At 42.0% G+C, this 18,529-nt stretch overlaps 1 protein-coding gene across 1 annotated transcript in view; it reads left to right on the top strand.

Moving 5' to 3' along the window:
* The window catches only part of b3gat2 (beta-1,3-glucuronyltransferase 2 (glucuronosyltransferase S)), a gene marked incomplete at its 5' end in the record, with an annotated part of 49,288 nt that overhangs the window by 11,860 nt on the left and 18,899 nt on the right, over nucleotides 1-18,529 (top strand). The window contains 1 exon segment of the mRNA XM_080450325.1: nucleotides 10,613-10,757. Within this exon segment, the coding sequence (XP_080306451.1) occupies nucleotides 10,613-10,757 (145 nt within the window).

Raw genomic sequence — 18,529 nt, 5'->3', positions numbered from 1 at the left:
GGTGTGGGTGAATGTCAGAGTTGAGAAATTATGAGAGCGGATCAGTGAAACCAAAATTACAGAAGCTCAAAGAACCTGAAAAAAAATTGTAAACTGGATATTTAAAGCCTGCTACCGATGATGAGCTGCTAATGTTACACATTACCCACACGAACAATGGCAACCAATCTACAAAATATATATATTCCACTCCACTGAGTTGGACTTTGTAGAGGACATAGTTCAGTGCAGAGACTTAATCATCAACAGTGAATTATGACACTTGAGAATAATATACACGGAGAGCACTCCTTATCAAAGCTCGCTGTCGTGAAAACCAAATAATAATGGATCACGGCAGACTGATTCATTTCAGCCTGATGTCCCTTGAACGTGACATACTGTATTGTGTAAACTGAACTAGAATAATACACTTGAATGAAAAGCATGGGCCGTATTCTGAGAGGTTGTAATTTTGCATTTGTCTATGAGATTTTGAGCTATGATATGCATAGACCCAAAAGAAAAGATGTGTCCTCGGGACTCAAGCATACGAAAAAAAAAACATTATGAATTAATCACTTAAAAAAGAATAGTGAAAACAGCTGATCTACAAGCTCCGAGTTAAAATATACATTTATTTAAATACCCTATTTGCATACAGTTGAAACCTAGCTCAACTTTCTTTCGTCATCAAGTCGGCAAGATCAGCCATAATTCCGTTAAGTCTCTCTACTCCTTGCCCTGCGTTCACTGGTAACAAATGACTCCAGGTCACTTGGTCTCTTGTTATTGCTACATGGTGTGGGTGGGCGCAGGGTGAGATCTATGAGCTGTCTCTTCCTGTTGCTGACTCAAGTACAAGGGGAACACACACCTGTGTTTAATTCATGTACAGTAGGTGTCTATTGCAATCGTCCCCCTGCCTCCACCTAGAGTTTCCCCCATAAGATCGACTGGACAAGTGACACTGACAAGTCCCAGGAGGGCTATCTCTCTTGTCACTTGTCACTTGTCATATGTCACATGGTTGTGCGGAAAATGCTCTGGGCACACAGGTCAGATGGTCATGAAGACAGGTCATATCACGTCCTCTCAACCAATCCCTCTACTCTCCAATTCAGCGATGTTCTCCAAAATGGTGAACATCTTTTCTTTATGAGAAAGCCTTCTTTAGGACAGCCGTAGCTTAGTGGGTAAAGAGGCCGCCTGGTAATCAAAAGTTAGCCTCCTGGCCTGATCTGTGTGTCGAAGTGTCCCTGAGCAAGAGATAACTGCCCCCTCCCCCCCGAGCACTCAATATGACCGTCTGAGTAGCCATCAGCTGAGTAAAGCTGTAACAGAATTTCCCCCACAGGATTAATATGGTCTATGTTATTTCTCAGTGATTGCCTCATGATGGAAAAGAGGTTCAAAGCTAATTTTAATTGGATATCCTCCTGATTGTGCCATAACAGCGTAATTGTAGCCCACTATGTAATTATTGCCTTTCCAAAGATAGTTGAGTAATACTTCATCAAAAATGTACTTAATTCAAAGTAGAATGATTAGGAACATATAAAGTAAAAGTACTGTACAAGAAAAAGCTACTTCTTTACAGTAGAGTATTTGTAATTACTTTCCATCCCAGAGATGAGATATTGTAAGTATTTTTGTTATATAAACAGCAGTGAAAAAAAAATATCTAAATCAATTGGCTTAATTGGTTGATTTGACTGGACTTTAGGCAGGTTCAAATCTGAAGTGAAACTCTCTCAACTGTCATGTAAGAGCCTTTCTCCATAATTTTATTAGAGATTGATTTATGACTCTTTTTAATTAAATTAAGGGGCTCACGGGTCTACACTGTCTACCCTCCGCAACTAATCAAGCTCACAACGTGTCGCGGTTTGAGCTTTTAGATCTGCTATTTTCGTTGAATGTTTGCCTATTTTTGCCAAATATAGGGTTTAAGTGGTTCATTTGAAGCGTAGCCTAATTGACCAACTCTCAATTAAAGCAATGTCAATCATCATTTCACATGAATTGTATGTATGAATCTCGCTCCACAGCAACGCGTGCAGTGCAATGTGCTTACCGTAAATCGCTTTGGATTAAGAGCGTCTTCTAAATGGCTTAAGTGTACATTGTAAATGTAAATAAATATTAATAGAGTTCTCATCTGTCTTTTGCCCCTTATCTTGTTCATTCATAGTCTGGTCTGGTCTCCATCTTTCTGTCTACATCTTTCTCTCTCGCTCTCTGCCTCAGGACCTGCATGTGTAGTGTCTGAATAATGTCACTTTTGTCCTTCCCCCAACCCCCATCCTGACATGTCCTCTGACGCTCCCTCCCTCCTCCCTCATCATCATCATCAGGACGACAAGCAACCCCTGCACACGCACACACACACACACACACACACACACGAGCACATGCGTGCGTGCATGCGACGCACGCGCATGCACACAGTTGGCTCCAGTGTTGAAAATAGAAGCAGTGAGAAGACGTATGTGCTGTAGAGAGACATACACAGTTACCCCCACGCACAGACAGAAAAGCTATCAATTTTTTACTTTCTCTCTCCCTCTCTCACACACACACACACACACACACACACACACACACACACACACACACACACACACACACACACACACACACACACACACACACACACACACACACACACACACACACCAAAACCCACACTTATCACGCACCATTGCATCACCATTTCATAACCCATTTCTTTCTTTCTACTCTCTCTCTGCACTAATTTGATTCATTCATTTGCTCCTTGCTCATCTCTCTACTCTCTCTCTCTCTCTCTCTCCCATTGCCTCTGCCATGCATATTAATAACGCACAGATAAAAATACACTTGATTAAAATCACACCCGGCCCAGCCACCCAAGTACTCTGCAGCCTGGTACGTGTGTGTGTGCGTGCGTGCGTGCGTGCACGCATGCGCGCGCGCACACACACACACACACATGCGCGTGCATGTTCACACGCACACATGTAGTGAGGTCTCTTTCTCCTGGGGGCAGGAAGCCGGAAACATATCACAGCTATAATGGGTTTCATACTGTATATTCTATCATTACGAGGCCCATCGTGTGTGTGTGTACACACAATTCACTTAGCACCCGTTTGTTGGTGGGAGAGGAGGAGGCTGTGAGTTGATTACTCACACACCCTCAGAGCTCTGGGATCGACGGTCGTCCTGGCTGGCAGTCAAATGAAATGCAATTCCTCGATAGGATTGTGATTTTCCCTCCTTTCCTCCTTGGAGTCCTCACTGACATTTACATTTTATATTTCTGGCATCTGATGCCACTTCCTGTCTTTGTTTTTTAAACTCATTCTCTTTCTCACTGCTCTTATTTACTGCTATTCACCCAGTTGTTGTTTTTTCTCCAGATTTGGTTTTTATGGCATTCTTCTGCATTCTTGAGACAGAAAAGTAAGGACAGTCTGCATTGAGAACTGAAGGTGACTATGTGGTTAGTCTGAGCCGCAATGTCTGAACGTTTCTGCCACAGTCTGTAGGTCTGAAGCTCTGAAAAGGAGTAGAACATAAAGCGGATGTCCCGCCTTTCACCCGATTCCGTTCCACCTCTGCCGTCAATAACTCCTACTGGAAACCAAATTAGTAGATGCGTAGCAAGCTTGCTGCTTGGCAGAAATGGAAATTCAAAAAAATATATAAATAAATCACACCCAGTGTGAAGTGGGCGGTGTGGTCATCACAGTGGTCATCATAGTGATGGAAGCTCACTTAAAAAAAAATTGGATTTTTTTAAGTGCATAATCCTATTTATAGGTTATTAATGTCATCATGTGTCTCGCTAGCCAATCACAGTGCTGAATAGAGTCAGCCAATAGAGTCAGCCAATCACAGTACAGCTAGGGGTGTACTAATGAGCCAATCACAATACAGCTAATGAGGTGTCCCAACCCCACTTATAGGGGCGGCTACACCGCCCAAAAATATATACATATTCTTGAACACCGCATATGAATACCCTTCCAGTCTGAAGAGCAGATGACAGGTTCCTGTTCTCAACTTTTACTGGGTGGAATTACATAGTCTTTGTAGATTGTGGAAGATACTCTGGCTTGAGAGACTACTATGTGGTTGATGTGAGATGCACAGTAAAATCCTGAGTGTTACATGTGTGCACTCTCCAGAGACATAACACCGTTAATCAGAACAATGCACAATGACTGAGTAGGTAGGGATCATGTGTCTTGTTCCAAGTTCACATTGGCTGTACGCAATTACTGTCGCAGGGGATCAAACATTTGGCCTTTCGGTAACGACGGCGGTGTCCCTAACCACTAGGCCAATTCCTTTCATTTGCTTGAACGGGGAAAGGTATGCTATTACCCGCTGAGCGCGCGGTGCTGCAATTTGTCAAGTCTTACAGGTTGTCACTCGCTCGGCTGCATTGGAGATCATTTTTGGTGTCTGGGGCGATGATGAATTATTTGTTATCTTTGTACAGCGTCTGCCTCCAGTGAGAATATCCATACTAATAATGAGACATCAGCCATGGATTCTTCTGTACAAATGGTGGTGTCTTCCTCTAAAGTTCAGCCTCTTATCCTGACATGATAAAGTACATGCTAATTTACAGGCGGGTGACTAAAATAGTGCGGCTCCACAGTAGTGGCAGGGTTAGAAATCTCAGGTCTGTTTTCTTCACTTTCAGGAAATTCAAATACTGAAAATACCATCTATTGTGAGAGGATTAAATGCACATGGCATTATTAGCTAATCTAATGTTTTAGCGAAGCAATTCAAGTTATTTTTCATTGAGGCCATAGAGCAATCAAACAGGCCTTTAACAGAGACCACAGACATACTGTATTGTGGGAAAGAACCCTATCATCCAATCAACCCCAAATTCAAAACATGCTTGTAAATTTGCTATTTTTGAAAATGTTTTAAACTTTTGTATATTTTGCCTATAATGACATGCCCAAAATAGGGACGCCTGTTGAAAGTGGTTAACACAATAGCTAAGTAGCAAGTCAGGAGTTCCTGCATTGGAAATTATTGTATCACATTTGATGGACCAACAGATTGTCTGAAGGTTTTTCTACCCATAATACAGTAATACTGTATTGTAGGCTTCATTCTAAAGTTACCATAATCTGTTCTGAAGGAGGAAATGTGCCTTTATCTCCAAGAAAACCCTGCTCTCATAGTCACTTTAAACTCCAAAATTCTATCTCAATGGAAGACCTCCAGTCTTCTTATTGTATTTGATGGCTGCAGCACTTGAAAAAGAATTGCATCACACCTATCAGCTGCCTGGGTCCTATCCTCCCTTTTGTCCTTCCTTGAACTGCTTTCCAAGCATCGTGCTGTGAAAGAGTGAAATTTGAGCAATTCTCAAAATAGGAGCCTCTTTATAAAGGGGATTACAACATAACCCACCCACCCCCATGAATCCACTCATTCTCAGGGTTGCTGCCAATTTGTAGCCATTTTTGGACCGTCGTTTCAAGTTGTTTTCTGAAAGCAGATGATTGGCAAATAGCTAAATAAATACTTCCACCACCATCTCTCTGCAGGTGATTGAATCATGTACTACAAGACCAGGGGAGAGAAGAACCAGATTTGTCCCAATATACTACATCAGCAGTTACACCTGCTTTTACAAGATGATCAATCGCACAAATTGGAAACAAATCGGTTCATGGCCAACTACAGGACCATGACAGGACCATGACATTGTGACAGTGACTTGAAAAATAAATAAATCAGTGTGTCGTGATCATGTGAGTGTTGTGAGCTTGTAGATCTGCTATTTTCACTATTTTTAAGATTAGAATACACGCTTCTTGATTATTTGATTAATCGAAAAAGTAATCAATAGAATAATCGCTAAGAAAATAAACAATAGTTGCAACAAATCTGTGTTAAGCAAAATCCAAGATGTGTGTCTCTCTCATTGCTAGAAGCCAGTCTAAACGGGGGAATTGAAGATTGCAGATGAACAGAGCTTTATATAGAAGGTAACTGTCAGGGATTGCACAAAAACAATAAAAAACTGATTCGCATAGAATCTGTGTAAATCTAGCCAATGTTTCACATTATGTTTGCTTTCCCCACGGGCTGTGTTGTTCTTCCCAGTCTCTTTTATATTGTGTCAAACGGTGCTGGGCTTTGAGAGAAACTGAGGGCTTCCGATGCGGAGATCATTAGCAGTCAAACTAGGACTTAACAGCTAAGCCAAAATAACGATCGCACTCTAGGAACGGTCTGGAAGGAAACACTCACTTTTTCTCTTTTTCCCCCCCTTTCTCACTCGTTTTCTTCTCTCTTTATCCTTCCTTCTCTTCCCCTCCTGCCTCCCCTTTCATCTGCGCTTTTACCAACCAGAGAGCCAGGAGAGCCTTTGAAAAATGACCTGAGAAGGGAAGACAGACAGCGGGGTGAGACAGGTTTTAGCGTCGCATAGGCTGCTCTGCTCGGCGAGCTCGAGGGGGGGGCATGAGAGCTTCAAAGGGACCCAGACTGAATGATAGTTTTCCATACCAGATAGTTAATTGCAATCACAGGGGTTCTCATACATTTTTTTCCCAAGCAAGAGTTGGTATTTAACCCATTCAATCCGGGGACGCATCTCTGTCATTTTCTTCTTTCTTTGGCTAAAAATAGCAGATATACAAGCTCATAGCGCGGAACAGAGTGCCGCGCTATGAGCTTGTAGATCTGCTATTTTTGAAAAATCTTGAAAATGTGTGCATTTGTAACTCAAATCTTTGCATCTGGGGGTCCCTGGAACTAAATATTTTACAAATGTTCGCTTTAAAAATATATATTTAAGGATTTGCACACATTTTCACGATTTTTCAAAAATAGCAGATCTACAAGCTCATAGCCCGGCACTCGGTGCCGCGCTATGAGCTTGTAGATCTGCTATTTTTGAATAGCCAAAGAAAGAAGAAAATGACGCAAATGATGCTTTCCCGGTCTTAAAGGGTTAAAAAAAATAGATAATTTAATGCGAGAATTTGTGCATAGTAACTCTGACCCATATACACATATTTTGGAGACAGAGGGAATTAGCTATGCCGATGGGAGAGTAGTGAAATAAAGCCAAACTATATTTCACTCCATATGAAATTACACAGCCTTCTAATAGCTAAATTGTGTTTTGCTTGCAGTCAGCGGCAGCACAAATACAGTACTGAATGAATAGCTACTGTAAAACAAAAAAAGGGGATTTACAGTCGCAACTCGCAACCCATACAAATTGGTCACGCACACACGCACACACACACACACACACACACACACACACACACACACACACACACACAGTTTGGGAAACAGGGGTCTACAGAACAAGGATGAATAGTCAAGCTTCTGTTCAATGCTACCAGTAGGCGATTAAGAGAATATTAGAGCATATGACCCAACCAGAACAAACACTACTGAATACATAACACAATCACATTGCCTGTGTTTACAACACACTACCTCATAACCAAGTTTCACCACCAAAATCCAATGAACAGGAACAATATTGACCAAACAGATATGAAAGCAGCCAGATAGTACCCTTGCTGATATTTTATATTGTATATATGTAGGTATCAACACACTGAACAACACACTTGAATCTTTGCAGTAACATTATAATTGTGTGGTAATCAGGGCATGACAATTTTCTAATAATTCAATTCGGGACAAATATAAATATAATATATTAGGTTTGACATCATTCTTGCATTTTGTTCATTTTAAGGTGGATTTTTACCTGAAAGTTTGAATTAAAAATATACGGAATCTGATAATGATTCCAACATCTAAAAAAGGATGGTATGCTTTGGAAAATGGTTGTATGTCAGTAATGTAAACGTACACATGACTCATAGCCAGTGGTCTAAGATGCATCACCTGTTATCGTCCTTGGGCACATCTGGTACAAAGGAAACATAGTAATGGCTTGATAAAAGTGATGATTGGTTTCCATTGGTTTTCAAAAAGATTTTTAAAAGCATCACGCTGTGCTGAATGAACCCAGTAATGGAAGGGCACTCTATGACTTGGTTCTGTCCCATTGTTCTGTCAGATGGGTGTGAGAGATGGGCCGGGGGCTGTTTGGGTGAGAGATGAGGAGTCAGCGCTCAAATGAACAGACTGCAGGGGGTCTGGGGATGGGAAATGGAATAACAAGCTCAGACTTGTGTATTAATACACATACACACACACAGCAGTACACACACAAACAAGCACACGCACGCACTCACACACACACACACACACACACGATACAACACAGAAAGTCACACACACATACAACAGTACATAACCCAGACACACAATGATAAATGCATGCATGTATACATGCGCGTGCACACACACACACACACACACACACACACACACACACACACACACACACACACACACACACACACACACACACACACACACACACACACACACACACACACACACACACACACACACACACACACACACACACACACACACACACACACACGATGCAGCTGTCTTGTGCCAACACAAAAAGAATCCAGGCGAGATCCTTACACACTCTACTTCCCCTCTGTCTTTCTCTTCTCCTCTCTCTCTCATCATACGGCTTCTGGCTGTGTGTGGGTTCATGCACTGTGAATACGGGCTGTAGCTCTGTGTTCCATCCTGTTTGGTTCAGTGTTACATTCAGTTCAGCACAGAGTCTCACCCCCCTTTTTAAGACCAAATTAAGTTTTTTTGCACGCTCAAGCAAACTGACACAATTAATAAATTCATTCCTGAATTGACCGGCTGTCTGCACTCTGCAGAGGAGGGGAGTGGGTGAGGGGCAGGTCAATGTTAAAGGTTACTATGAGGGTAGTTTATTAAAGGGACGCTATCATGATTTACCTCTATATATTTGTCTCATCTATAATATATTAGCCCTACAGCAAATATAAAGAATGCATATATTTAAATATTAATATTAAATAGCCATAAAAGTCTCCAAAATTGAATAGTGTTACTGGTTGTTCCCTAGGTAAAGCTAAAGATGTTTTTGTTTTTGTACCATAGATACACTACTGTATGTGCAAACATTCTCCTAACTGGAACCCTATGGTACACAGAATATATCATATATAATAGTTTTAATATGACTCATTAATTTAGATTAGCAATAACAGACTGTATGTCTCTACCACACTGTCTCTCTCTCTCAGCATTCCTACTGTCTGTCTCTCCTACACTGTCTCCCTCTCAGCTTTCCTACTGTCTGTCTCTCCTACACTGTCTGTCTCTCAGCTTTCCTACTGTGTCATTCTCTAATACACGCTCCCTCTCAGCTACACTGTCTCCCTCTCATATTTCCCACTGTCTGTCTCTCCTACACTGTCTCCCTCTCAGCATTCCAACTGTCTGTCTCTCCTACACTGTCTCCCTCTCGGCTCTATTACTGTCTGTCTCAAAAGAAAAGAAAAACAAATCAAAAGGGAGTGTGCTCAAGGCGAGCTGATCTCGGATCAATAAGGAACCATCCCGTCCTACTCATGGGGATCCAGGATGGGATCTGGTTGCATCACAACCGTTTCCTGTAGTACAGCATCGATTGTTTAAGGTCGTCTTAGCAGCAGAAGAGAACAGAGCAGGCCTGCACTGTTTCAAATGCTACAGCTGTTAAATCGACTGCCTCACTTTTCACTACATCACACAAAAGGACCGTCTTCATGAAATATGATGTACATTTAAACCAAAAATTCTAAAGCATATTGACCTGTATTTTATAATGCATGAGATGTGCACTAAATAAATAAAGATTGGTCAAGTTATTGATCAGTACATCGATTGGTCTGCTGATTCACTGCTTCGTTGGTTGATCTGTCAATTAATTCATGAAGTTTGTTTGGCCACATTTCAGTGTTTGTAACTAATGGTGTCCGTGACCCCAGTATTTTAACCATAGTAGGCTAATGGAAAAGTAGAGAATAGACCGCAGTGCTGAGCTTCTATGGAAGTGATCAGTCCATGTGGGCCTCTGTGAAACGTCTGCTAAATGCAGAATCCTTCTGCATGCTTCATGACTGAATGGTATCCAATAAATGTTTGGGTTCTGAGGAAGAATTATACATTATACTGTATTGTTATTATGGTTGTTTATATCTACCCTTCACCATCACTTATAGTACTTATATAATACATTATGATATGACATGATATTTGGTAGCCTATAGGAGCCAAGATGTCTCCGTTAGGCCTGATAGCTAATGTTTTGTTTGTACAGCCTGTCTTGTCATGGTTCGGCTTGTCCTTGTGGCAGCTGGAGTATAACTGTGATCTGATCCCATGTTGGCAGAACTACCATACCACTGATCTGTTCAGACTGCGTGTCTAACATACTTCTCCCCATGATATCATGTACATTAAAGCATAATCATAACCACCTAGAATATCGTCTCTTCCTATTGCCTCATCAATTACTGATTGATCCAGAATTCCATTACAGTGTCCCAGGAAAGTAGATGGCTGTGATCATGGAAGGAGGCTGCTATCTACTATTTTATATCTATGTTTTGAACATAGACAGGTCGCTGTCTGAAATTAATAGTGAAAGTGTGTTGAGTGAACCTCCATTTCTTCCTCTTCTCAGATGCGTGGTACCAAGGGTGTGTCGGTGTGGCCTGTGGGCTTCGTGGGAGGGAGAGCGTACGAGCGCCCCCTAGTGGCTGGGGGTAAAGTCGTGGGCTGGTACACAGGCTGGAGACCCGACCGTCCCTTCGCCACTGACATGGCAGGTAAGAGAAAACTCACAGACACTTCACAGTGAAGGAAAACAAGCCCCCTTGCTCATTCGCCCCACGATCTCCTTCTGGAGGGGGTGGGAGCTGGGAGGATTATGTAATTGAGCGGATGAGGTGTTAGGAGGAGGTCATCTCATCTGGGGAAGGTCATGACATGCCCCATGCCCTGATATATGTACATAAATCGTCCAATAGGTCACAGACTGCATTTATCTCAAATGTATGTGTCCTTTCAAAGCGTGCTTTAGCGAGACAGTGAAGGCTTTGCACAATAAATCACATCACGTTATCAGCCTGCCTGTCGTTGCTGGGGTTTATGCGTTCACAACGCGTTGCAAATGTCCAGCCCATATTATATGGGAATATCAGCGCGCCCGCCACAGACAGAGACAACTTGAACTTTATATAGTACATTAATAGAGCCATCCCTTACACCCGCACCGTCATAGAATGCATGGTGTGTGCACTATAGGCGCACTCAAAAGCTGTTAGATGCTTGGACACTGCAGCCTGAAAGTATGAAATGGAAATAAAATATGTAGTATACACATTCTTGTTCAGTCCTCGACCTAAAAATAGTAGCCTAAGAATGTTACCTATGATGTTTGGGTGAATTTTCATGACAGCATTCGTGCCCTCCAGGCAGCGTTCGGAGCATGCACAAACGCATGCACACAGACAAAAAGTAATCCGGCCCATGACCTAAAATTTATTTGACACCCATGCCCTACACTATGGCATCACTAAGGGCCGTTTCTCACTGGATCCGTTTTCATTGAAAACGTTTCCCAATTCGAATGCTGGCCTCAGTGGCCTGCATTCACATTGGGCATAGATCCTATCGCACCACAGAACACATGCATATACACCCCCGATCCTACAGGTGGCGGCATGCACATAGTGTTTCCCCTGTGGACACAGACGTCATCAACTATGCGACAATGTTTGTGCTGGTCTCGCACAAATATGCGTTTAAATATGTTGAAAGCAAGGGGGCGGAGTTGCGGTGAGAACTGAATAACACTACTCATCATGAAAACATCATGCATGTGCAATATAAAATATTAATATTATCCAGTGATATGAAAACATTAGCTAATGTTTTTATATCACTGGATAATATTAATATTTTATTTCAAGGTGCCTTGACAAAATTAAAACACCATTACATTATTATGAATAGTATTAACCACATGAACCCCAGCATGGGGGGAACATAAGCCAAAAATAGCCAATCTACAAGCTCACAACGCGCGACGCGTTGTGAGCTTGTAGATCTGCTATTTTTGACAGAGAGATTTGGTGTTGACAGATAAAAGCGTCCAAGAAAAGTAGGTCCGTTTTTACTGAGAATAGAGGGTTTAAGTAGGCTACATAATAATAAAACAATAACTTTATTTATATAGCACTTTTCAAAACATGAGTTACAAAGTGCTGCTGAACAACCTATTTTACCTTATTTTATGCTACAATTGGAGAAAAGGTCAAATAAAAGATACACGTTTTTTTTTAAGCATAAGGGAATAGCCTACCATAGTTAACAAGTAAGTTAATTCTGACAAGCAATAAAGAAAACACATTTAAACAAACTAAAATGAGACCAAAATAACTTTGGTCTCGTTGCCCACATCAACAAACAAACAAATACAGACATACATGTGAATTACATCAATAATTATGAATGACAGATTCATATGGTAGAAGAGTGCAATTTATGACAATAAAGCACAGAGATGTTTCGTTTTTGTAGCCCACGTTTGTGTGTGAAACTGTAGAATTAATAAAAAGAAACTTCTCATTTATTTTGGATAGTAATTATTCTGCTATTCTTCATTATGCTCATTATAATATTATATTATATCTTATCTTCATATAACTGGTCCTCATAATGCTCATTATAATGTATTTTGGATAGTAATTTAATGTATTATTCTGCTATTCTTTATTATGCTCACATAAGCTATTTAGAAGGGATAAACTAAACTGTGCATTCAGGAGAAATTGCATCATGAGTGAAACGGCTATAGTCCTTGGGAAACTATAAACCTACGTAGGCCTACATCTAAATGAGTTACCATATTTACTTACAAATTTCAAATTACAAAGCCTTATAAGCTATATATTTCTGGGATGCATAGTAGCTGAAACTCCACAAGATACCCACAAGATATACTATATGCGCTGCTCGCGCACCTGAAATGCGCGATGGAGACCCGCCAATGTTTCATGACTGATAGACATGAAAGAAGGCCCTTCACAGCTAATAGAGAATTTTAAATTTTAAGAATCGGTTCAGAATTGAATGAGTAAAATTGTTAGAAAGGCTCCCATAATATAAGTTGATTATTATTTCAATTGTTATGTTCCACCTTAAGAGTAATATGCACCAGCCCACCTTAACACACTCTAATGTGTGAGGGGGCCGTGATTTTGCCATAACTTCTTTCATTTTTTTTAAATATATATTTTTAATGTTTATTTTATTTGAAAGTGGAGTATCCCTTTAAGTGCGCAATGCATTCTGGGGCGTTTTCATTCATTCAGTAGCACCGGCTAGAAGAGCAGTGTTTTTGTTGGCTGTTTTTGTCGAGTTTATATACCGTCACCTATTCCAAATAGCGGGCCACTTCCGTCTAACGGTACGCTTGCTTTCACATTGCAGCTACCGTACCCGAAAACGCATGATTCGGATCCGAGACTGCCTCCCGAGGTGGTTTCGGGAACGGAACGGTTATCCGTTTCGCGGGTCGATTCGCTACATTCACACTAGCCAAGCGGTCTGGAATGCGCACCCGGGACCTGAGTGTGAAAGCGCCCTTAGAAAGAAAAAGTTCTCATTTAAAATGAGTCCAGAACTAAATAGTCACACTTTTAACCACAGCCAGAAGAGTGTGGAGCACATTACCCTAATTTTAGTTCTCCTTCATTGGTTACCTATCACTATCAGTTTAAGAGTTTTATAAGAAGATGTTATTGATTATGTTCCTTCCTATACATCTCTGACCTTTTTAATCCTGTATGAGCCGGAGTGCAGCCTCCTGATTGGGCCTTTGCTACCAGGGCCCGGAGTCTCTGAAACAACTTGCCTGAGAATATTGCGCTGACTGTTCAGTACAGGATTGTTTTATACAACGGAAGACTGGCTGACAGAACTCTGAACTGCATACTCATTCAAGCACTGCAGAGACGAGGGGGAGCTGTGATCCAACCACTTTAAATGGCCCCTCAACTCCTTCTAACTCGGCTCTCACTCTCTCTTACAAGTCTCTATCTGTCATACGTCTTATCATATCTCTCTGTCTCCCATGTCCATCTCTCCTGTTGTCAGACCCTTGTACATAACAAGCCAATCTACACTTCTCCGGGGATATGATGGCACCGTGCACACACACACAGAGAGACTCACTCTCACTCACTCACTCACTCACTCACTCACTCACTCACTCACTCACTCACACACACACACACACACACACACACACACACACACACACACACACACACACACACACACACACACACACACACACACACACACACACACACACACACACACACACACACACACACACACACACACACACACACACACAGTATTAATATTGCATACCTCTACCCACTCAGGCAGATGTATAGAAACTGTTGGAACGCAGCTCACATGTACTGTAACCACACACAAACATACACATACACCCACACCCACACACACACAATGATATCGCATACTTCTACCCACTCAGGCAGATATACTGTATAGAAACTGTTGGATCTATAGAAACGCAGCTCGCATGTTCTATAACCACACACAAACATACTGTACACACACACACACATGTGCATGCATGCATGCACTCGCACACAAAAGTATGAGATGGACAATGCTCACGCTGCACGCACACACCAGCTGTGTCCTTGGGCATAGATAACAGTGAAGAGCATCCCCTCTGCTCTACCTCCTACATCCTCCTTTATCAGCGTATCATCATTCCATCCATCCTCTCTCCTCTGAGTCTCCCCTGACCATTATCACACTCTCCTCCTTCCTCTCCATCAAGCCTTTCTCTCCCTTTCTGTGCACTTCTCTTTTTTTACTCACTTAGTTGCTTCTTTTTTTATGCTAGCCATAACATACACACACAGGTTTGTATTACTATACTTGTGAGGAGAGGACAGCAACATTTTAGGACGGCATTGAAAAGAACAGAAAAATAGCCAAAACAAATAGCAGAAAATGAGCAGATCTACAAGTAAATTGGCAATTTTTCGGTGTGTGGTATCGCTGCGCAACCAAGTTTAAAATAGGGAAAACTCTAACCCCAACCCCTAAACCTACATTCTATAAGTCTTTTGTAAAAAATGTTTTTCTAAATCATAAAACAACCATTTATCTTGTGAGGACCTGGAAGGTGACGCTCACGATGTCTATTCCTCAAATTCTACTATACTTGTCGCAGGGACATGGCTGTCACAAGTATAGTAATTCACACACACACACGCACGCACGCACGCACGCACGCACGCACACACACACACACACACACACACACACACACACACACACACACACACACACACACACACACACACACACACACACACACACACACACACACACACACACACACACACACACACACACACACACACACACACACACACACACACACACACAAACAAACACCACAGAGTAATTATGAGTTTTTCTATTACATAGCTCTCAGTAATTACGCTGTCGATTTTTCGACGCGCACGATTTAGTACTCTGCAGCATTATTCTGAAGCCATTTCTTTTTTTCCTTTTTCTTTACCTAAATGAACATAATTATCACACTGGCTGAAAAGATGCAGGCCATATTCATCCATAAATCATTATTCAGTGAGGGTACAATAGGGCCCTGTGACGCGCCGGGTGCCAGTGTTCGAGTGTGTCCTAATAACGTTGTGTTGTGGCACAACAATGCATTGTTAGCAACCCGCCAAAGCTCCATCTCATTTACCCTCGCATATTGCTGCTGGGACAATGAGAGCATGGATTACTATTAACTGTGCGTGTGTGTGTGTGTGTGTGTGTGTGTGTGTGTGTGTGTGTGTGTGTGTGTGTGTGTGTGTGTGTGTGTGTGTGTGTGTGTGTGTGTGTGTGTGTGTGTGTGTGTTGTGTGTTCACAGTGCTCATGTGCACATACACACAAGATTACCTCAGTTGGAGGACTGACACAGACACACATTTCCATTCAACAACACTTGAATGGAATTGATTATGCAGATACACATGTTCCAGCACCCATGTCCACCCCTACAAGCACACTCTCTGTTCTATCACTGCTGTTGAACTGGCACTTGTGACAGAGGGAGATAGGGAGAGAGAGCGAGAGAGTGAGAGTGCGAGCGAGAGCGAGAGCAAGAGAGAGAGAGAGCGATAGAGATCTCCTCAAACTAAATGATATGACATTAACAGTTTGCAAAAAGAACAGAAGTACAGTTATACAATAATGCTAAAAGCATAACACAAAAAGCCCCTGAGGACTTGTTTCCATTATGGTCCTATTTATTCAATTCATCAAGACATAATAAAGACATACAATACTATCCAAGAAATCATCAATAATAGGAGTAGTAAAAGTATATTTACAGAAAAACAGTGGGGGGTCATTTCTTTTGGTAAGCTAGAAGACTGTCTAGGACAGATCCAGTTGCAAATTGCTGGTGCTCTTTTATGATGGTTTTGAAGGAGGGTAGAGAGTCACACTTTTTGATGGCTGGTGGTAGGGCATTCCACATTTTGGTGTCATAATAGTAGAATGAATTCATCCCCATGTTTGTGCCGAACCTGGGAGTTAATAAGATCAGTGGAGCTCTCTGTGGTGTTGTGCCCGTGGGCGTTTCTCACTCTTTTGAAGTGGTTTGACAGATATATGGGCATTGGCCCCTTGAGTATCTTCAAGACCAGGCCCATTGCAAGTTGCTGTACTCTGTCCTCTACCCTGAGCCATCCCACTCTAGCATAATGACTAGTGGTTAAGTGTGTCCTGGGTTTGAGGTTTAGTAGCCTCGATCTCCAGACTTTTATTTTCCTTCGCGTTTTGCACAAAAAGAAAGCCTGGACCAAGCTGTTGAAATTTCTGGCTTTATAGGAAGTGGGAGTCAACCTTTCATTTCCCCAACCAACCAGAGTGCAGTGGGCGTCGCTCCAAATGTTGTGACGTCAGGGCTCTCAATGCTGCACATTGGGGGAGGAGGAGGGGCGCGGGGCCAGGTGCGGGAGCACAGATCGGTGAACCAATGGGAGCCACCTGTTGTTTTCACCGGAGATTTTGTGTGTCCTCAGTGCATTCCTACTGACCAATGAGGAGATCCTGCCCAAAAAACGAATTATTTGGTTGACTTTCTTGATTACTTTTGTTGCCATTTTATCACTGGAAAGATTGTCACCCACTCTGAAGTCTGTGGCCTTACTGAGGTTAATTTTGGGCACAAAAAGAATGGATTCAGTTTTACCTAGGTGTAATTACAGTCTGTTATCAGCGAGCCATGTGCAGATTTTACCGAGCTCTGGCTTTTTCAACCTGCAATTTGTTCTTGTCCGAGACCAGGAAAGCGGAGTCATCCGCGAACAAGAACAAATTGCAGTCACATGCTGATGCCATGTCGTTAACGTAAATTAGGAACAGTAAAGGCCCTGGAGAGACAGAGAGAGAGGCTTGAAAAAGAGAGAGTGAAAGACATGAGTGAAAGATTAGTGCAACATTGTGCGAGTGTGTGCGTGTATGCATGCATGAGACAGAGACAGAGACCGAGACCGAGACAGAGACCGAGACAGAGACTTAAAGATGGGAAACTAACATGGGAGTCTAACAGACAGACAGATAGTCAGACAGACAGACAGAGGGACTGAGAAAACGATGGGAAAGGGAGAGCAAGAGACATGAGACAAAAAGTCACATTTCAATGGCTGTAAATTGTATATTTTTATTCTGTGGTTAATTTAGCTAAAGGTCATGGGGAGTTAGCCTGGTAAACCCTCCCTCCGGAAATCTAATTTCTATTTGATTCCAGGAGTGAGTCTGGCCTGATAGCCCTTTGTGGGGGTTTCTAGTGGAATTACCAGCTAACCGAGCCTATCAGCGTCGTCGCACATCGTTCTGTGATTGACAGCGACAGTTGGCCAATCAGGTGGCGAGTTCGAGTGAGCCCAAAACACGAACGGCAGCCATCTTTTTCTTGTCCGCTATAATCTCCGCTATTTTTTTACTTCAAAAAGCTCTCTAACTTCTATTTTGAGGCACGGAATTTACTTATAATATATCGTTTGGATAGAATTTAGTTGTTTAACTTCATATATGTGGTCAATTAATCATGACAAAGCCTATTTAAAAATAAAAATTTAGAGAACCGGTAGGGGTGGGCAGTGACACCCATGTATCCGAATAAGGCAACCCATTTTGGGCTTGGCTGTCTCAAAAGTCCCGTTGACGTCACATTAGACTGGTGAACTGCTGATTGGCTGAAGGGGAAAAAATATCATTGGCTGAAGGGGTTGTCAGTCAACGGTATTACTTCCGCCCAACTCAGCCTGCAGCCAATATTGCAGAATGGGCGATCAGCCCAGACTCACTCCTGGAATCAAATAGAAATTAGATTTCCGGAGGGAGGGTTTACCAGGCTAATGGGGAGTCACACATGAAATAAATAAACATTCTATCTCTCTTTGTTCGCTATATACTACAGTATGTGGATTCTCAGATTTTAACATGAAAAATTACAATAAC

The sequence above is a fragment of the Gymnoscopelus braueri genome (assembly GCF_963280865.1).
Source record: "Gymnoscopelus braueri genome assembly, chromosome: 14".
NCBI lineage: Eukaryota > Metazoa > Chordata > Actinopteri > Myctophiformes > Myctophidae > Gymnoscopelus > Gymnoscopelus braueri.
The sequence above is the reverse complement of the archived record's forward strand: the minus strand, read 5'-3'. Positions and strand labels throughout refer to the sequence as shown.